Below are 21,136 nucleotides of genomic sequence, written 5' to 3' on the forward strand. Positions count from 1 at the left end.
GCCATTTCTGCTCTCGTTATGACAATGGGAAAGGTGAAAAGCCCATGTTTTTACCTTTGGCTGGGTAACATGCCCACCTCAGCCTGAGGTGCAGACATGCTGGAGAGATGGCTGGAGAACCGCCTCCTCCCAATGGCACCCATAAGGTATGTTTCTTGTTCACTTACCACACTGGGCATGCTCAAGGAGTCATCTAGAAAGAGAGGAAAAAGCAGGAAAGGAGAGGAAACAACACCCCAAACCCCACCTGCATCCTGACAGCTGTCAAGAGGTAACAGGATGGCAAAGGCGTGCCCAGCATTTACTTACCCAGAGCCCAAGCATGTAAATTGGAATATTCTGATAGATTTTACAGCCACAGTGCAGAAAAACATACACATAAATCTCTGTAGGATGAAGAACCTGACAAACATGGGACAGGGATTTAGGTATTCTTGCAGATTAAATGGCTCTCAGGAAAACAGGTTTGTGGAATTCAGCTTCCACTAGGGCTTCATTTCTGTGATTAATAAATTGCTTGTTAGTATACAGTGTTACCAGCATATAAGTTGTAAATGGACATTTTCCTGCTGTGAAATAAACTGCTGCTATGATCTAGCAAAGCACTGTGACAAAAAAGCCAAAATACCTGACAGCAAAAGGCAGAACTGACACCCCTCAACACCCTTCAGGACATGCATTTTAAAATGTCACCAAACATTTGGATAAATTGACTCAAATACATCATGCTGCAATAAAACTATGCACACTGCTGGATTGTAATCTGGACTGCTTGAAATTGTCAGTGCTGTTTCAAATTACTTTATTGTGGTTTTTGCCACAACTTTTAGTTATGAGTAAAGAAACCAAAGGGGTGTGTTTTTGTAATTTTCTCTCCTCTTTTTGACCTTTTTTCAATTCTGATGTACTGAAATATTTTACAGCAGTGTTTATCCACAGCAGGGCTGAGGAAATAATGCTCTGAAGAAATAATAGGAAGATGGCACTTACCGTTCCACACAGTGGCTCAGAATTTATCTGAGGCTGAAACCATATTTTGCCACAGTGAATAAATATCTGAACAATACAGCTCTGGGTGGATTGTACAAAGTTTAGGGGTGAACCCAGCTAAAATAAAGTCGGGCTGAACCTGCAAATTTTCAGGCAAACTGCTCTTTCCCAAAAGGAAATCCTGCTGTAATTTCTTTTGAGCCCTCCCATTTTCACTCCTTCTGTTTGATGCTTTGGGGATCCTGCAGGAACAGGATCCTAACTACACAGCCACAGCCCCTGCTCACTGTCATGATGCCAAAGAGGCTTCAAAATGCCTTGCCAGCATGTGTGACAACTGCACATCAGCTCAGGTCTCAGGCACTAAAAACCTCCATGTGCCCTTCCCTTTGCCCTGCCACAGCTCAGGGCACAAAGAAATCTGTAACAACCCAAACATTAACACCATGTACCAACCATACCAGCTGCTCAATCTCATTCTCCTGTGGCCCTTTTATTCACACTGGGACAGGGACAACTGTGTTCCCCTCCTGGATGACCTCTGGGCATCAAGAAAATCTCTTCAGTGTCAGGGCTTGTTAGAGTTAGTGAGTTGGGGGTCTCTGAATTCTTAAGAGAGAAATCAGAGTGCAAGGATTAAATTAAAGCCTGCAGATGCATTAAAGTATATTAAGCCACTCACACATAAAGTAAAAGTGTAAGTTTTAGAATAAGTAAGTCAGTCAGTAAGTTTTAGTATGAGCTCTAATGCTTTTAGTAAATAAAAAGTTCAAATGTCAAAGTGGAAGTGCAAGTTCTAATGAAGGTTGAAAAACATGATAATGTTTTCAGTGGAGGCTTAGACAGTGTTTAGACATAATAGAGCTGTAGTAAAAATATTGCTTACATTTTTCAGATACAACAAGGTAAGTTGTATGCGTAGCCTATATGTAACCTGGCGTGTTAAGAATTCTAAAATTCTAATAAGTTAAAGAGTAACAGTCTGAGTTTGCATCTTAGCTTGTTAAAAAGATTCTATATAAAAGTATGTATTGGAAAAAGTTAGTGCCTCTTGCCATTTGGTTTTGTGCTTTGTGCTTTTGCCATTGCTTTTCTGCTTGCATTTTAAAACTAAAATGCTTTGTAACAAATAACCTTTTAGCAACTATTAAATGCTTTACTCATTTAAGATAACCCAACAAAGTTTGTGCCTAGAGCACTGGAGGTTCGTAACTGTGTTGGGTTGATGTGTCCAGCAATGTGTGTTCTGTCCCCATCTGTTGAGCTGGGTGGGGCAGTGACCCTGATCTCCTGGCACATATTATCTGCTAATGGGCCAGCTTTAAACCAGCTGGGGCAATCATCTTTATCTTTCCACAGCCCATCCTCCCTCCAGGAAGAGATCATCTGCTGCTGGCCCATTCAGTGCCACTGTGTGACTGATAAAATTACATCATCCCACTGGGAGATGCTCCAGCCAGGGGAGCAGCCAAGCCTTTCCTACCCAGATAAAAACTGAGATTTTGGACACCAAGGAACCTTCTTTCCACTGGATTCCAGAGGAAAGCCAGACCTTCCCACATCATCCCTGGACCTTCAGAGGAAACTGCACCTTCTCCAGGAGCACTGCTCCAGCTGAACCACATCTGCCACTGCAGGAGGATGCAGCCACCATTGAATGGGACTGCTGCCAACACCCTGACTGACTGACAGGTGTCAGCTTGGATTCTGACTCTGGCAGTGTTTGGGGATTGTTCTTTGTAATACTGCATTTCTATTTTAATTTTCCTAGTAAAGAACTGTCATTCCTAATTTCCTTATCTTTGCCTGAGAACCACTTAATTTCAAAATCATAATAATTTGCAGGGAGGGGGTTTACATTCTCCATTTCAAAGAGCAGCTTCTGCCTTTATTGGCAGACACCAAGGCAGTAACCTCAGGGGCTGAGTGTGTGGCCACGTACTTTCCTCGTCCTCCTCGTCGGTGCGGCTGAGCGTGTCCTGCGATGCCTGCTGCGAGGGCTCGCTCTCCTGCTCCCAGACCGTGCCCGTGCCCGTGTTGGAGCGGGACATGGTGGCCAGGCTCAGGCGGTAAGCAGACGTGGAGGTGCCCACCGTGCTGACCGATGTCTTCCCTTGGTAAGCTGCGCAAGAGGGGCAAAACCAAACCCGAGTCACCGATGGAACAGGAAATCAACAGCGAGCCAAGCATTCCTGTAATTCTAGGCACTTCCTTCTGCCTGGACTAGTGGGGCAGGGGGAGCTTCTTGCTCTCTACAACTTCCAACAGGAGGATGGAGCCAGCTGGAGTTGGCCTCTTCTCTGCCACTAGCGACAGGACCTCAAGCTGCACCAGGGAAGGAATTTCTTGATGGAAAGGGTTGCTGAGCGTTAGAATGGGTGGTAATGGAGTCACCACTGCTGGAGGTGTTCAGGAAATGAATGGATTTGGGACTTGGTGCCATGGTCTAGTTAACAAGGTGGTGGTCAGTCAAAGGTTGGACTTGATGATCTCTTTTCCAAACTTCATGATTTTGTGATACAGTGACAGGGGTGGCAGAGGTGATAAAACACCAGCAGTTGCCTTGCTCATCTCACCTTTCCACAATCTTTGTTTTACTTATGCGGTCTGATTTTTCACAACCTATATTTTACAGACTGGCTTCCACATTTAGAAACAAGGCAAATTATTGCCAAGGAAAAAAAGACTGAATCATTTCCTTTCAAATTTGTTTTCCTTAACAAAGCACATAAACTGCTTGCCACATATGAGCAGCAGCTGCCATCTCGTGGTGACAGGAGTGACTGTCACTGGAGAAAATCCTCCCCATGTGCAGGAGAGAATTCTGAAGTGCCCCATCAGCTCAGGGATGCTGTTCTGGATGTCTCAGTAGAGAAAAATCAAAGAGACCAGGAGAAAGGAGGAGGAAGATCTGCTGCTGCTGAACAGCCAGGCCTTTCTGCACAAGGAGCTTTACAGTGGCATGGAGGGGTTGGGGCTGCACAAGCCAGCTGAGCCAGCACGAGCCAGCTGCTGGGGAATAGGACTTTGGTGGGGAAACAGGCACATTTCACAACTAACCTGGACTTCTGTTGGCTGCAATGGCAAGGCTGAGCACAAGCTCCAGGGTGTGTGTGGATTTCCTCATTCCTGTTTTAGGCAGAGGCCAGCTCTGCCTCACAAGTCACTGCTGGGGCAAGGGGTGATGGCCCTGAGCTCCCCCTGCCTTCCTTACCAGAGCCACTGTGCACGGCCTCCTTGAGGATCTTGAGCTCGCTGTTGAACTCGGCGATGAGGGAGCTCTTGCAGAGCGGCCGCGGGATGAACCGCCGCTCCAGCTGGTCCGAGATGTGCTGCCGAGCAGTCAGCTCCTCGTGGTTCTCAGCTGGCTGGGCCAGCAGCTGCAAATTTGGGGTGTATTAGCATCGCAGGGGATGGTGCCCAGGGAGCTGGGACTAGTCTGCAGCCAGCAGGCTTTGTAGGCAAGAGGTTTTGATTCCATCTCTGAGGTTTCCACCTGTTTCCCAGGGGCAATCTTAGATCTGACTGAACAGAGATGAGGGCTCCCTTATGCTAAACTCTATCTTCATGATCCTGTCACAAGACAGCTCCTTCCTCCATGACTATTTAGTCTGTCTGAGAAACAAGGTAGGCTAAATAAGGTAGAGTACCATGTGCTAGTCTACTTGGTAACCAGCAAGGAGATGTGATTAATTTATACCCCAGTTGCCTTAGCCTAGCAGGCAGCTGTCTGTTCATCCACAAAAGTCCTGTCAGAACCTTCATCTGACAGGGAAAGGGGAGTGGTCCTTCCTGGCTGCAGAAGAGAGATTACTATGAGATTTCTGCCAACACCTTCCCAGGTTCAGCACATCCACACTCCTTCCAAGTGCTTTGAATGTCTTCATTGCAGAATTAAGTCCTTATGCACTTCCCCATCCAGAGGAACAAAGACTAGCTGTACTCCATGGATCACTCCATGGATGACTGGCACACTGTTTAGTTTTAGCCAGGAAAAAGCTCTGTGATTTAGTTTAGGCTTACTAACTCACTACATGCAGCTCTTCCAGAAGTGCTGTTCCTCTGTTCCCACTGGGGAACAAGGGCTGTCTTGCCTGCAGGGAGTGACAGATCAGGAGCCCCAGTTACCTTGCACTGGATGAAGGGCCGAAGGAGCACGAAGATGGGGATCCGTGTTCTCACGATGAAATCCAGGAAATCCCACAGGGCCAGCCCTCCCACTTTCCTCAGGGCCATCTCTTTGACTTGCAGGCTCAGCCAGTACCACTGGCTGTCCAGCTGGCGTTCAAAGCAAACAAGGATCACCTTCAGGGCTGCAGGGGAACAGACAGCAGCACAGGGCAGTCAGAGATGTCACCAGTGTCCCACAAGCAGGGGGGGAAGGACAGGGGGGCCACAGCGAGCACAAACCTACACTGGCATGCTCTGCATGTACATGCACATGCATGCCCACACACCTCAGAGTCACAACTGTCTTTTCTGTCAATCTCCAAAAATGGCAGGGAAGGAGCAACCAGCCTTCTAGTAGTAAAGGCCTCAGGATCAGGACTGGCAGTCCCATTTCAAGAGAAATTTTTCTATTTCATACCTAAATTCCTCTGTATTTTCTTGCTCTGGTGTTTCCTCTCCCTTCCCTGCAGAGTTCTTTTGTCTTCCCAGAATCAGATAAGCTCAGAGAAGCAATACAGCCCAGACAACCTCAAAAATCTTGACTAAGCATATCCACAAAAAGACAAAGAGTCACCCACAGAGCACAATAACCTGCAGATGATTTATAGAGTGATGACAAGAACCTTTCTAGCAGTGCAGTGGCATGAGTCATAACCACACTGCAATTTAAATACAAATATGGTCCAGTAAGCCAAGGGCAACAATTCACAAGAGCATGGCATTACAAATAGAGATGAACAGCCATGAAGTTCTAAACAATGCTCTGCATTAAAGTGGGCAGTGATTAACACTTGGCTCACAGGAGAGACAAGGAATCTCCCCCTTTCTGTGCTCCCCTAGTCTGGTAAAAACAGCAAGGCTTGGGAATTGCTGGGGAAAGTTGACTACTCCATTTTTCTTAATGGGATGGCCAAGATTTCTCAGCCATTACACATCTGTATCCTGGGTTGTTTGGGTGAGGGGCTAAATCTGTGGTGATCTGCAAATTTTTCACCAAATTTACTCCATTCCTCAGATACAGGTTAACAAAGACCCGAAAAAAATCTTCAGAGAAATGCCCTCACCAAATCAGAAATGGAAAAGCTGTTTCTGAAGGGGTGCTTTGAGACAAAACTGTCCCCATATTGACTTTCAGTGATGCTACATCTCCAGCTTAATTATTCTTTCTGTCCTTTCACCTGTGTGTGATGTGAGATAATACAGTACTACCTTGCAGCACCCTGCAGCAAGCAGAGGGCACAGCAGTCAGTGAGGAGATGTGTGGGGCCAGCAGCCAGGCTCCATCACCTCCCACCCTAACTAGCCAAGGGCCAGTGATGTTAGGGGTTGATGGGCAGGCTGACTCACCTGTGTGATAATTGATAAATTATTCGTGTTTATCATAGAGGTTTTGGAGTTTGTATAAACCAGAATACTTAAAATAAGAAAAGAACATGGACCTAGATAAAGGGAAATATATGATTAAACCCATTCTGTTTAAATCCCTCTGTTATGAATATTATGTTTCCTAAATAAGTTGTATCTACTGACAGCTTGCAAAAGAAGGCTTTCACACAGCCCAACACATTCTGCAGAATCAGATTTGTGTAATCAATCACACACTATCTACTAAAGATCAGACTTCCCACTTCTCCTGTTTTTTATCTACCAAGACCAGATGGTTACATGACCAATTGTCCCAAGAGCTGTTCCAGGAAGTTTGGAAGTTTCTTTGACCACCACTGCCTACCTTGCAGAATTACTACAACAAAACAATAACAATTATTGATTGCTACAAGGAAAAGCATACTATAAAAAGGGAGCTGCAAACCAAGTTTGGTGGAAGTATGGAGTAGGTACCCCTCATGTTTTCCCCAGCACGCTGCTTGCTCTGTCTATATAAAATAAACCCATCTAAATTTTGCTAAATACAGAGGCTAACTTCTCATTTATAACACTTTTGTGGCTTCACTGCTGTGGTCTGGCAGTGTGAGAACTGAGTGATTCTACCTGTGCAGCTCTCCCTTCATCTGCACTTGCTGATCTGTCCCAGAGATACCCTGCCTTCGGGCTGGACAGGGACCTGAAGCACCTCTAGCGAGGCCAGTTATCTGCTGCCCGGGATGGTTTGTTTTGTTTTCCTCCCCCTCCGAGTGTGTCACTGACCCAGGTAGGCAGCCTGGCTGGTGGACTCGGCCAGCCCCTCCCGCCGCAGGTCCTTGCCCGCGTCCCCCGGCGTGGAGCAGTGCGCGGGGGAGCTCTCCAGCATGAAGTTCTTGCTGCGGGAGGTGCTGATGATGCGGGGTGGCAGCAGGATGTTGATGACGGTCTGGAGCAGCAGCAGCACCTCGGGCTGCTCCAGCCAGGGGCTGTCTGAGATGCATGGGGAGGGGAAAGAGAGACAAAGGTCAGGCTACGTCCCGTCATAAGACACTCAAAAGATCCAGCTCCAAAATGGGGTGCATCTCAAATGTCCCCTAAGCCACAACTCCGTCCCCCACACCTTGTTATGTTGCTTCTCCTCCTGCAAGCAAAGGCAAAGTTTATTTTAGCACCAACACGAACACGCACAAACACAGAGCTACACAGCACAAAGAAAAGCCCCGTTCAGTGGTCTCATTCCTTTTTAGCTTTGCCCCATCCCTTTACTCTTTGCTTTCATTTAGGATTTACCAGCGAAGACCCTCTATAGCAGAAAGCAAGGAGCAGGACTTGTGCAAGACAAGTGGCATGGATTGGGCAAACTGTGATCCACGGGGGCAGGCAATTTCTGTGACCTTTGTTTCCCTCCGTGACTTCTGCTACAATAGATTTGTCCTGCTCTGCACTCCAGTTTCAAAAGCAGGAGGACATCTGTGTAAGACCTGACTCAAGAACCAAGGCACAGCTGAAATAAAAAGAAGAAATAATAACTAATCCCAATGGGGCTCTTTTCAGTCTCAGACCCAAAGGGCACTTAGCTGACATACTGCCAGTGACAGAAAACCAAATTAAAAAAAAATAAAAATAAAATACAGAGAGCAGGGAAAGTGCAAACATCAGTTGTCAGAAAAGGGGGGAAAAATTCTTTTTGTTAAATTAGTCAGACCTTTGCTTCCAGATCCTACTGTGAGCACAAATGGAATCAGTAGGTTTAAAAGCATTCCTTCCCTTCTTTCCTGATTGGTGAATGGGGAGACGACATGGCTTAGGGGGAAATCTTCTTTCAAAGCCTGTGCAGCAATAATAAAAAAGGATTAAATGATTTCATCAGCAGATCACGCAAACAAGTCACTGCAGGGAATGAGGATCCCTGTTCACACAGTACAACAGCAGCATTGATGACCTGATTGAATGAGATGCCCTCAGACCCTTAGTCAGGAGTGATGGGAATTCAGAGAGTAGCACAGGGATCACCTGCTCATGGCATAGCCAAACGTGGGAAGCCCAGACTCCTAACTCCTAGTTCTCATTTACAAAATCAGATGTATCCCACTGGAGGTAGCTGAGTGTCAGTCGTGAGCTCTGCACTGCTGTGAATGGTACCATCATCTGACACAGACTACAGAGAATAAAAAAGAGGAACAGAGGAAACTGCACAAATACATTATCTAAATATTCTCCTGTCTGAACATGGAGGCCATTCCCAAACATATTTTTGTTCTGCCTCACTTTGTGCTGCCCTATCATCCTCCCTAACACAAAGAATGTGCTCCTGAAAACCAAACAAAATGCATGTTTAGTTCTTGACACACAGTCAAGCTTAAATGCTTGAAAGGTTTTTCAAACAGCTGTCACTAGAACCTCTGCTCATTCACAACATCCCAGCAGTTACAGACTTAGCTGTGAAATGCACTGAACCTTGCAACTCCTCAAGCTTGCAGACCTGGGCTGAGAAATTCTAGGAGATGTTTTCTGATGGGGTGTGAAGCACTTCTGTTTTGTATTCTGCTGGAAGTATTTGGAATTATGACTCATGCTTTTCCTGACATGTTCAGTTTTCATTACATTTAAGCCTACAAATGAGTGAACAGGGAGAAGAGGATAATAAAGGCTCCCCATAATTTAAAACAATATGTTAATTTGCTATCTGTTTAGGGTTTTTTAATAGTTAATATTTCACAGCAGGTGAAAGTGGCCTTTTGTTTTCTTTTGTTTTGATTAAAGAACTCAGAGCTGGAAGAAGTCTGTTCTCTCTCTGTGTCAGTTTGAACCAAGTCCTTTTGTGCCTCATGATCAGAGGAACAGCTTTGTGTGTTGGTCCCTGTAAGCCTTCCTTGCCAAGCCACCCTGCTGCTCAGAAACACCTGCCTAAGTATTCAACTGGACGTACCAAGGTATATTTTAAAATGCAAGTTGGAGCTAGATAAGTACATTTGTCACTTCTTTGGTCACCATTCAGACTGATTTCATGCCAGTGGGGAAGGAAAGGGACACTGAGGCAGAAAGACTCTGTAAAGTTATAGTGCTGCTATGAGAAAGGAATAGTGGTGAAATTCTCTAAAAAGCCCAAAACTTTTTCTTTTTTAATCTGGCAACGAGGATACCATTGTGTCAGCAGCTGAAAAGCCAAGTTGCCCTGCTTTTTGTGCTGGCACACTGTGTGACCAGCTCAGGTAAGAGCAGAAGAGCACAAAATCCACTCTCATGGTCCCACAGGAAGACAGGAAGGGTTGCATGGATGTAACCCAAGCTGGCCCCATCTTCCTGTGGCAGAAGTCTTACTGCTTAGATCCTGCAAAAGGTCCTAACCTGCTTGTCAGAGCCTTAAACAGCATCTATCAGCCAAACTCCTTGGATTTCAATGGCAGTGTTAAGCTGATGGATGCTTGATGTGGGCTTGGCCCCAACAAATGAATCCTGAGTTCAAGCCTTCAGAAAGAATGGAGAATTCACATCTTGCTTCTCCTTAACTTTTGATGCACGTTCCACAGTTTTTGCCCAGCTTTTGCAGAAAGCAAACAGAGCACTGATGAGCTGGAGTCTCAACCAGAAGCTCTAAAGGCCTGGCCATGGGCCAGGGCAGACACACCTGTATCTGCAATGCTACAAGCCGGACAACAGCTGTGCTGAAGGGCAGAGGTGGCGAGAGATAAGGGCTGAGATGAAGAAGGGGTAATCCATCAGCCACACTGGAGGGTCCTACCACTCCCATCACCTGCAATACAAACAGAGCACATCACCACAACTGGCTACTTACAGTTTCACCCATGCCATATCCTCCAACGTCAGTGAAATGGAGGTGCCTTTCATTGAGCACTGAGTTGGGGTGGATCTGGTAGAACCAGCCCCCCCAGTGGTCCTTGCAGCAGCTGGGGCCACTGAGGAGATGGAGTTCTAGCAGGGAAAGGGAGGGGAAAAGAGGGAGCCAGCATGGATGGGAGGAGTGCACAGGTACATTGATAAATGTACCCAGTTCCAGCCCTGAATGACCAGCACTGGACTGGTGGAACAGCTAGAGTTGGAGGATATGTCATTTGACAACTGTAACAAATAAATATCTGTCATCAAAGCAAAAAGTCTGCATTGAAAGTGGACATCTTTTCCCTTCCCTTGCTTGAAAAATAATGTCCTAAGTCTGAGCCAAGCCAGGTTTTGTGCAATGTTCAGATTCCTCTCAAACACAGCCTGTTTTGGGGGACTCTAAGCATGATTTCTCTCAGCTGACTGACTCCAATGTCTGTATCAGAGTCGCCTGCATGAGACCTGGTCGTCTGGAGCACCTTGAATAATCACAAGGAAACAGCACTTCTAGGGGAGAGTTATTTGTACTGTTTGGGATGTGTCCCTCAGGAGGAATTAAATCACAGATCTGCATGTGACTGTTTCTCACCATGACCAGACACAGATAGATGACAGGAACAGGCAGAAGGTACCTGGCAGACACTAAACTTATGGGAGATGAATGCATGCTTCTTTTCAAAATTCTGCCAGGGGAAAAAGGCAGCAACCAGTTTTTGTCAGAAAACCAAAGGACAATTTAGAAGGAAGAGAGTCAGAGCCCCTTCTTTACATCACTATGAATTATCATTGAGATATTTCCCTGCCTTCCTGGGTGATTGATTTTTAGGCTTCATGGTCTGCAACATGACACACCATCCAGTCAGTGCTCCCACAGCTCACAGTGCACCCAGTTCTGACAGCTAAAGGTAAAATACTTGTAGCAGCATGAGTACATTAGTGCCAGGTAGCTGCTACCTCTGCTTGGAAGAGGAAGAAGTCTTATGGACTCTGACAGGTTGGAGCTTCCCTGCCCTTGCAGCAATGAATTGAATTGAAGGACAGGAACCTGGCAAAATCTGACATTGCATTTTAGCTACTGGTCATTGCATTCAAATCCCCTCAGAGCACTGGTGAACCCTGAAATGCTTTTTTGTAAGCTGCTAGATAAGGTTACAACATTTATGCTCTAAGGAGAAAATGTTATAAAATCCAGCAACAGTAAAATTCTAGTGCAGCCTTTCCCCCATAATTTATATTTTTGCACCTGGAATGAAAGCATGCTTGTTTGCCCAAGTGGCTGGAGTTAGATGGATGTTAAAGTGGGGTCTTACCCCTGGTGCAACAGCTTCAGAAACACCATGGCCTATCACTGAGTGATCAGGCAAACTATCCATACCACTTGTGTGTTGTAACAGCACAAACTTTACTAAGAGAGGGATCTGAACATTGCACATGCCAACCTGTGCTAGATCAAGCCAGGGACATTGCAAACAGTGGAGTCAATTCACCTTGCAAACCCTCCTGACTATGCAGAGCCCGATGGCCCCTGCAGAGCAATCAGAGCCCTTCCCCACTGGGGAGGGAGGGTAGGTGTCCCCAGTGTCACCCTCTCCCTGTCTCTACAGGTGTGTGCAGTCTCCACCACCCCACTCTCCAACTTGCAGCCCTCAGCTCTCAGCTCAGTCTGGCAAAGGTGGATCTTCAAAGTGGTGCGTGGGAAGTAATGGGAAACAAATTGCTATGGGTCACTGCACCTCCCCATGCACCACTTCAAAAATGAACCTTCCTGTCTCTGGTGTCACCTGCAGAGTCCCCTCGTGAGGGGGAAAAGGGGCAGGTAAAACGTCAGGAATGGGAATAAACTCTCCTCTCCAGTCCAGAGAAATCAACAGCAGGGGGAGGTTTAGCAAAGGTCCGTGGGGTTGCCGCTCGGCTACTCACCAGATTGACACAGACATTGATCAGAGACCTAAGGTGAGGCAGGAAGGATATGATAGGCTGCCTCTGAAGTGTCAAACAAACCCCTTCAATCAAACTGCTGGCAGGCTCCCACTCAACCTGGCGCCTGCAATACAACAGTAGGTGCCATTAGCCACGGGCTCCTGCCCCCCACCAGACGCCCAGACACGGCCAGCGACACACAGTGACACCCACAGAGGAGACGTGCCACACAGCCACGACGGCCAGGAGGAGCACAGAGTGACAGAGAGGAGGCACAGAGCCACACAGCACACCGAGGCTGCTTGCTGGAGACCAGAAACGTGGCAGAGCTGGAGCTGGTGACACAAATCCCTGCAGCAGCAGCAGCAGTGGGGCAGGAGGTGCAGAAGAGGGAGCCCACACGGTGGCCTGGGGTGTGGGGAAAAGTCTGCTGTGCCAAGCTCCCAGCTGAGAGCATGGCCCCCATCTCCTGTGGTTTGTGGGTGTTCCCACTGACATGGGCAAACCCATCAGCCTGGCTGCTCCAGCCCCACACACACACTGCCCTAAACTGGCCCAGCTGGAGAATCTTCATTCCACCCTGTGCAGGACGGATGATTCACGCCCCATCAGCACCAAAGTCCTTCATTCCAGGATCCTTTCTTCCCTGACACTTTGCTTTTTGCACCAAAACCGAATTTAGGATTGGATTTCCCTTCTTAATCATAAGCAGACAGAGCACAGGTGACACCAAAGTGGCTCACATCCTTCATCTCAGGGCCTGGCTCTCTGCAGTCATTGTGGTTCACAGCCAGCACCTGACTGCATTTACTGGGACAGAAAGACAAAAGGTTGGCACAGATTGTTCACCCAAGCCTTAAACAATATCCCAGCCAAGCTCTTCAGGTGACTTCTCACAGCCACATGGGGAATCAAGTGTTTGCTGCACAACTTTTTCTTCAGACCAGCACATATCTCACCTCTGTGCATCCACTGTAACTAAATCTCCAGATCTGTGGTTTGTTCTTGTTCTTGCATATCCACTGGTTCCAGCAGACACTTTTTGTTTTTGTTTTTTTTTGTTTTTGTTTTGCAGTGGGATGCTCACAGGAGGCAGTGTCTAAGATTCTGACAGTGAGTACCCCAAGGATTGGCTCCTGGTGTCTTGCACCCAGAACTATCCCTAAAAAACTGCTTGACTCAATGATGCATAAAAATGTAGTTGCTGTATTTGATCCAGTGGCTTTGCTGTCCTTGTGTGGACAAATGAGTAATTTAAGCCAAGCATAGATACAGGCATAGATAGAGAGAATATGAAAGGAATTTTAATTTATGGATGTTCATTCAGCTTACATAAGGAAGAAAGATCTTAGGAGCAGAAACCCCTAGCTGCCTTTGAGGCAGAAGAAAGTTTGAGCAGGGAAAGAAGGAATGAATGAGAAGCAGGCAAGACATGGCAAAGAATCAAAACAACAGGAGAGAGAAACACCAACATTTCTGCCTCTGAATTCCCTAGAAGGGTGGAGTTTCTTGAGGCAGGTTAGCCAAAGAAAAGTGATGGACAGTGATGCCAGGAAGAAGAGATCACCTGCCTATTATTTGTTCCATCTTTGATTCCTGCTGGGACATAATTCTCAATGTTCTCTAATGTGATTTGGCTTCTCAGCTGAGACTGCCAATGAAGTGCCATTCAAGCAGTTGAGGACATATGCCCATGAGGGTGACCATGACTCTTTACTCTGATCACTGGAAAACTGACAGGCCTGAGCGATTTTATAGCACCCAAAGTGGATTTTACCACTGCCTCCAAGCAGGGATGCTCCACAGTCAGTACTTCTTGAAGTTGCCAAAGTCTGTATGTACCATAATGCCACTCTGTGATACACCAGGCTTCCACTGGGCAGGGACCTGAAACAATTGATGCAGTTCTTTGCCTTTTACTAGGCAGCAAACAGAATATACTGCATAGCCCCTGACTATTTCTGTCTTTACACAGCACCTAACAGCATTGCCATGCTAGAAATACTCTTACTGCAGTTTAATTTTCCATATAAAAACTCACAGCAAAAGTTAATAAAAAGGACAGTGAGATGGAAAAAATCTGAAGACTGAAAAAATCTGAAAATTATCTTTCTGGGAGTTCTCTCCTTAGTTCTTAATAACCATGCTGCTACCAGAAGACACAACAAAAACATCAGCATGAACAGACTTACAGAGCTAAAAACACCTGCAACTTTTTGGTATGTTGTAAAGGCTCACTGCAACACGACAGCTTGAGGAAGATGACATACCCACACTTCAAGGCTTGCAACACCAGAAACGGACCCCAGAGGGTTTCCTGCTCACCTCAGGGTTGGCATCTTGTGAATTTTATTGAACATACGGTCCAGTCTCTTTAGGATGAGGATCAGGGCAGGTCTCACAGCCTCTGCTGTCCAGTCAGTGATGGGCAGCATCTCCATGATGTAGCGCCGGAGCCCGCGGCTCTCCATGGTCTGCGTGTCGTAAGGAGCCAGCTTCAGCAGGGAGTGGGCGATTTCTGCCAGCCTGGAGGCACCAGAGAGAGAGGGATAAATGCAGCTTGCATCCCTACACACACACCAATGGACTGGCAGGTGTATATTCAGCAGCCTGGTAAAAAGAAAACGGTGCAAAAGTCGAATGTGCTGTTTAGACGCTTCGGTCTGATACGGTTCTGGTCTGTTCAGGCTGTTTTGCTGTTTATATTTAAGAAAATATGAGTGGTCTAAATATTGCTTTTACATTGACATTAAATGCACAAAGGGAACATAAGGAATCACAGATTTGTGTAGCAAAAACCAAAGTTCCTGTGCTGGCAGTAAGACTACAACATTGCAAATGCCTGTGAAATATAGAGCTGTTTGTCAGTTAATAAGTTTTTTGGGTTTGTTCTGTGCTTGTTTTACATTACCACTTTAGGAAGTATCAGTGTGCAATTCTCAGGTGTTACATTTTAAAAATAGCATGTCCATAGGTTTACACAAGATGTCTTTTGTAGGATTTCTCCCTGCAGTTTTTATTTGTTTCTCCTAAAACCTCTACAGATTGTGTTGCTGTTGCATTTTCCACTCTCCCAGATGGCCTTGTCAATGGCTTTTTTTTTGTATTGACTGTGAAATATTGTGGCAGCATTTAATTTACACTTGCAGTTTGACAAAAATCTTACAAAATAATTGGATATTTTTGGTAAGCAAAGACAGAAATAAAACATGAAACATCAACAGATTTTGTAGTGGATGATGACAGTACAATCCTATGCATATTGTGGGAGTTTTTTCTGAAATGCATCCAACTAATGGAACATATTTCTGTTCTCTTTTTAATCTGTTTAGGAATATCAGGGGCAACAGGTTCCTCAGATTAACCAAATGTGGTATAAAATTGGTTTTTTATCCAGTATTTCTTTATTATTCCTTTTTAAAAACTGCTTTGTCCTACTATGAAGTAGATCTGTTTTCTTAAATGCTGTGAAATTTAAATTATCATATAATTAAGCTTCTTGCTAGTAATACAATACCAGTTCCAAGCAGTGATGCATAAACACTTCCTTATGCATTATAAAATGTGAGATCCATTTCACTCCACTTGAAGTATCAATCTCAATTAATCTGCTAGCTCCCTCCTAGCAGAAATAAGCAACCTGGGAAATTCTTATCTTCCTGAAATACTTGGATAAACAGTTGGATGCACATCTTCCTTTTCATTGGGTGCAAAAAGATCTTTATGACTTTTGCAGACTAAACACTTTGACTTTTAAAATGCTAAAACTGGGTGAGATGAATCCTGTCTGAAGTGACTAGGATATTATCCTGTTTTCTGAAGCCTCTGTAATGGCACCTGTCAGCTTCCCATGACTGCCACATCAGATTCTGATAAATCTCCTCCTTATGTAGAGCTGAGTTTATCCTAGCATGGTTAAATCCTGTCAGTCATGTCATATGAATTTATGTAAGGATTGAGATATATTGCCTTTATTTAGAGATAATTATGATTAAGCATTTGAAGCCACAACTCTGACAAAGTTGTTTCTAGCACTTTCCAGGAGACTTAAAAGAATCAGAGCATAAGTCATTACCTGCTGTAAATCAATGCCAGTTTTACTGCTGTAACCTTTGACCACGAGAGACCTTCTCTCTTAAAAAGGGTGCAGTATTTGCCACCTGCTAGTGTAAATTAAAAACTGACAAAATAATCAGATCTATTCCCTCTTGTCCCAGTTACTGCTTCTCAGTAGCAATTTCTGCTGTTTTGTGTTTATCATGACGAGCAAACTCAGAGAATCAGGTCCAAAGTGCTAGGACCACGTGAAACTGTTTGCTGTGAGCATCCAGCCCATGAACTGGACCCTGTGCAGCTCTTCAGGAAAAGACTTGTGCATCTGCTGCATCACATGCTGAGGTGCTGGTCCTGTAAATGCCCTCTGTCCCCATCATTCCCTGTATTTCAGAAAGTGTGTGTTCTGCCTTTCTTGTTTGTGAGTTGCTGTCTCAAATGCACAGTACCCTTGGAGAGGATAAAGTCTAAAACAGGACCCTGCAGACAGACTTTGCTCTGCTCCTTGTTGCCACTTGTCCTGACACATCAGATGGAGCTGTTTCAGATGGGAGACCAGAGGAAAGTTTAAGAAACCTTCTTTACACACAGGCAGCATCAGTACAATCTAAAGAACATCCAAAACAGTTTGTGCATGTTTCAGACAACACCATGCAACTACACAACCAAAAAATGATTCTATCTGCTATTATAAAAAAGAAAGAGCTAGAAGAAAAGAATCCCCCTGAAAAGAAGAAGTAAAAGAATACCTCATGTGGGACTTCACATCCAGCAGCTCCAGAGAAGTCACTCGGGGCTCACCAGCCAGATTCTGCAAAATCTTCAGCCTCGGACCACAGTGCTTGTAAAACTCTGTGCAGATGTTCAGCAGTGACTCCCGGGGTCTCCTGAACTCCTCTCTGGCAATTCTTTCATCCAGCTCCTCTCGAGGAAGACCCTGCCCCTCCTCCATTAAGTGCAGGTTCTCCCTGGAGGATCCAAAGCAAGACAAAGCAGAGAGTGTTATATGCAGCAGATCATCAGGGATAGATGACAACAACCTCTTCATCTTGTTTGTGCAACAGATGCTTTCCTCTGCAATTGAAAGAAAGGTAGTTGCATCTGCAATTAAGAAACAAAAAAGGGAAGTTATAATCTTCCAAGTCTTGCTAAAAATGTTAATATTTTCTATATGAACTATCCTTTGATACATTCCCTGAGAAAAGGCTGCCTGTCACAGCAACCTCATGTGGGAAGGGGTCATCACACATCAGGGGAGACTGGGATAAAATTTTACTGTACCTGATAAAGTGCAGTTTAGCTCCCTGTTCTGGGTACCTGGGAAAACAGAAACAGTGAGGTTGCAAATAGCAACTAAATAGTGCCCAAACTTGCCTTTGTAAAAGAAAGTGACACTGTTCCAGCCCAGAGGTTTATGCACCGTGGTCAGGATGGTGTCTTGTGCCACTGGAACAATGCCTACACATAGTTACTGACCACATTGAATTGCCTTTATCTCCCATTTTCCATCAAAAAGCATATTCCTAGAGTTACTGACCTTCTTCTGAAAGGAAAAATTCAGGCTCAAAAACCACAGCTCTCTTTCAAGTGATTTCTCTTATTGTTTTTTCACCCCAGTGCTCAGTCTGTTTCACAAAACCAGAGCTCACCAAGTGAAAGGAATACCTCAGAATGGTTTTTTAGTTTTATTGTCATTTTCTCTTGTTACTTCTTTTTGAGAAAGCATTAACAGACACTGCACCACTTGGCTAACATGTCCAAGGCTCAAACAGTATCATTCTGACATCATGAGGCTCCTGCTGTTGCTAGCAGATCTCTGTGGCAATATATTTTTAAAGGGCAAAAAGGGGGATGAATAATTTAGGATGTGTGTCCTGTGTTGATACCCTTTGTATCAAAGATCTTCTATTTAAATACATTGTTTGAAACTAGAAATCCTAGTCTGGGGTGTTTTCATCATCAGAAATGCAGAATGTGCTCTTTTGATGTGGCTGTTTTCTCCCAGAGCACTCCCTCAGCTGAGACCAAGCACTCTGAGCAATGAGATTTTACCTTACTGGGAAAAAAAAAAAATAAAGCAAACCCAGAACTGTCTCAAAAAATATAAAAAAGACAGAAAAGCCTTACCTGGTGTTCACCCCTGCTGACATGGTGTGGTTTGCAGTTGTGGCTCCTTTATGGCCTTGGTCACATCGACTCATCTGTGGGGCTGTCATAGGCCTGGCAAAGAGAGGGTGAACAGCACACCACACCTTAAATCACACAGAAACCCTGCTATTTAATTAAAGCACACAGAAATCTTGCTATTTAATTAAAGCACACAGAAACCCTGCTTTTGCTCTGACAGCACTGATTTCACCCAGTTTGAAACTCAGCCATTGCTCCAGCCAAGCTGCATGCTGTGGGCTCCTGTGCATTCCCTCTCCCAGCACAGTGCAGGCTCAGCCCCTTGGCCACGTGTGTTACCTGGTGAGAACTTCCACACTGTACAAGAGAGCCTGCAAAGAGGTGGCAAGGGCACCCATAGAGGCAATTTCCTCACGAGCTGCTGTCCCAGTGTCCACTTGGGACGTTTGTCTCTTCAGTTTTTGCAAGTAGCAGGGAACCAGGGCTTCCAAAACCATCAGCATCTGGAGGCTGGAAAAATAACAATACTTAGTCTGTTTTATTTTGGCATTCCTGAGCTCACATTTGGTAGAGGCTTAGGTTTCTATCTGAAGATTCTGGATCTGTAACTAGGAGTATGATTTCATTGCCTCTCGCTAGAAATCTTGAGCCAAAGAAGCAATTGGATTAGGAACTTCAGGGGAAGCCAGATGATGCATTAAACATTAATAATAATAGTAATAATAATAAAAATAATACCCCCTGAACTTGCAGGTATCTTCCAAACATATGCTAACAAGCTTTTTCTCTTCCAAAGACTCTTTTATCTCTGATTCCCTCTTACAAACTAACATTTGTACTTCAAGAAGTTTATCTTTCTGTTCTCTCCAGCTGCCTGTTTCTCCCCCTCCATTGTTCCTCTGATGACAGAAACCAACAGGATAAGGGGTGATCCCCACTGAGAAATATGGTTTACACTGGGAAATATTGCTGCCCTCCAGCTGAGTGCTGCACCAGCAGCTGGCAGAAGCTCCATACTTGGAATTCATCTCTGTATCCTCTGCCTCCCTTTGCCAGCCTTGCTTTCACATCCCATACACAGCTTTTGTGCCTTTTCTGAGCCTGCACAAACCAGGACAACAGACACCCACCTTCTGAATGATTCAGGAGCATAAGCCACCACTGTCACACACAGCTTGATTGCTTCACTGATGGAAAAGGTCAAGTCTTCATTCCCATAGCAGAAGTCTGAGGGAATAAAGCAATATGAGAAGATTATCACACAATCATACTAAGCATGAAAGGAGCTGTCACACTTCCTTTTCCCCCCTCTCCTGCTAGTGATTTCAGAAAAAGGTTTCAAGAGAATTTAAGTCACATACTACAAATATCACTTTGACCATAATTAGTTCTGGGCACTAAGAAACTAGAAAGAGTAATATTTGTAAAGGAATAATATTTTTAATAGAACAACAGTCCTGTTTTCAGGGATATTTTTTTTTTTTAATGCAGGAACCCAAGTCAAAATTAAGGTCCTAAAACATGTAAACCCTAATTCTGATCTTCATATGGAAGATAGCAGGTACACAACATACTCATACAGTCTCATCATCAACTCTTACTTGAGGATTTTCAGAAATGTTTTAATAGCCCTCCACATAAACCTCCAGGAATTTATAACATATTTAGTACAATCCACAAAGAGGAAGAAATATCTTCTGTTTCTGCACCACTTTATATTAAAAACTTTCTATATGATTGTGCAGCATCATAAAATCCCACTTTGTTACAAAGCTTTAAGGCCAGACAGGCTTCACAGCAAGATAACTAATATTTAAGAGAAGTGCAAATTTGGAAAACAAGTTGAAGATCCTTATAAAAATCAGCAAAAATCACAAAGCAGCCAAATTCTTAAAAGCAGCATTGCACAGGTAACTATCAGGAGGCAGAATGTCCTGGATACACCATACAGCTATATATATATTCTGCTTTTTGATAAATCAACACCTCCCCAGGAGTTCAGCACTGCTGGATGTCTGAATTGAATCCATCATCATCATCCACTGATCACAGCCTGCCCATGGGAGAGGATGCTTTTGTTGTCCATATGGAGCAGATATTTCAGCATAATTAGGTTTATGAGGCATCTTTATTCTTCACTCACACGTGTTAAAATTCAAAATGCCAAAGACTAGTCTCAGACCAGAAGGCTCAAAGCAGAAAAAGAAGCTTTGGAATAAAATTAATCAATAATTCCCCTCCCTAAAATATCAAAAGGATGATGGCAATAAAGCCACAGGAAACAGATAAGACATTCCTAAAGAAGAGAAGGGCTCTGAAGAAATCATGCTGCATCAAATGTCTGTTAAATCAACAAATCAACCAGAATTACTGGACAAAGTGTGCTTTACTGTTACCTAATGACTTGAGAGGCTTTTCTGCTTTCACCAGCTCTAGGATGTCCAAAATGTCTGGAGTGTCTCCCTCCAAAGACTGCAGCAGGTCAAACAGGCACTGAGCTGACACTCCTTTGCTGCTTCCATTGTTTGCAGCATCCTGTTCCAACAAGAGACATTCATGTCATCCCAGGAATGTTTATCTGGAGGTGTGGGCCACCCTTGTTTTCCACAAAGGGTCCACATGGAGTTCAAGAGCTTTCAACCTGTAAGCCTGCTGGATTCCAAGAATGGATTTG

At 44.7% G+C, this 21,136-nt stretch overlaps 1 protein-coding gene across 1 annotated transcript in view; it reads right to left on the reverse strand.

Annotated features, from left to right (window-relative positions):
* Positions 1–21,136, reverse strand: part of UNC80 (unc-80 homolog, NALCN channel complex subunit) — a 119,980-nt gene that overhangs the window by 13,257 nt on the left and 85,587 nt on the right. The window contains exons 46-60 of the mRNA XM_079311196.1: positions 20,859–20,997; positions 19,593–19,689; positions 18,802–18,972; positions 18,463–18,555; positions 17,617–17,652; positions 17,085–17,303; positions 14,608–14,808; positions 12,283–12,406; positions 10,151–10,276; positions 8,228–8,351; positions 7,306–7,512; positions 5,119–5,303; positions 4,205–4,370; positions 2,933–3,112; positions 55–193 (exon numbers count right to left, since the gene is read on the reverse strand). Coding sequence (XP_079167322.1) covers positions 55–193; positions 2,933–3,112; positions 4,205–4,370; positions 5,119–5,303; positions 7,306–7,512; positions 8,228–8,351; positions 10,151–10,276; positions 12,283–12,406; positions 14,608–14,808; positions 17,085–17,303; positions 17,617–17,652; positions 18,463–18,555; positions 18,802–18,972; positions 19,593–19,689; positions 20,859–20,997 — 2,207 coding nt within the window. The remainder of the gene's footprint in view (positions 1–54; positions 194–2,932; positions 3,113–4,204; positions 4,371–5,118; positions 5,304–7,305; positions 7,513–8,227; positions 8,352–10,150; positions 10,277–12,282; positions 12,407–14,607; positions 14,809–17,084; positions 17,304–17,616; positions 17,653–18,462; positions 18,556–18,801; positions 18,973–19,592; positions 19,690–20,858; positions 20,998–21,136) is intronic.

This window comes from Erithacus rubecula (assembly GCF_903797595.1).
Source record: "Erithacus rubecula genome assembly, chromosome: 8".
NCBI classification, from domain to species: Eukaryota; Metazoa; Chordata; class Aves; order Passeriformes; family Muscicapidae; genus Erithacus; species Erithacus rubecula.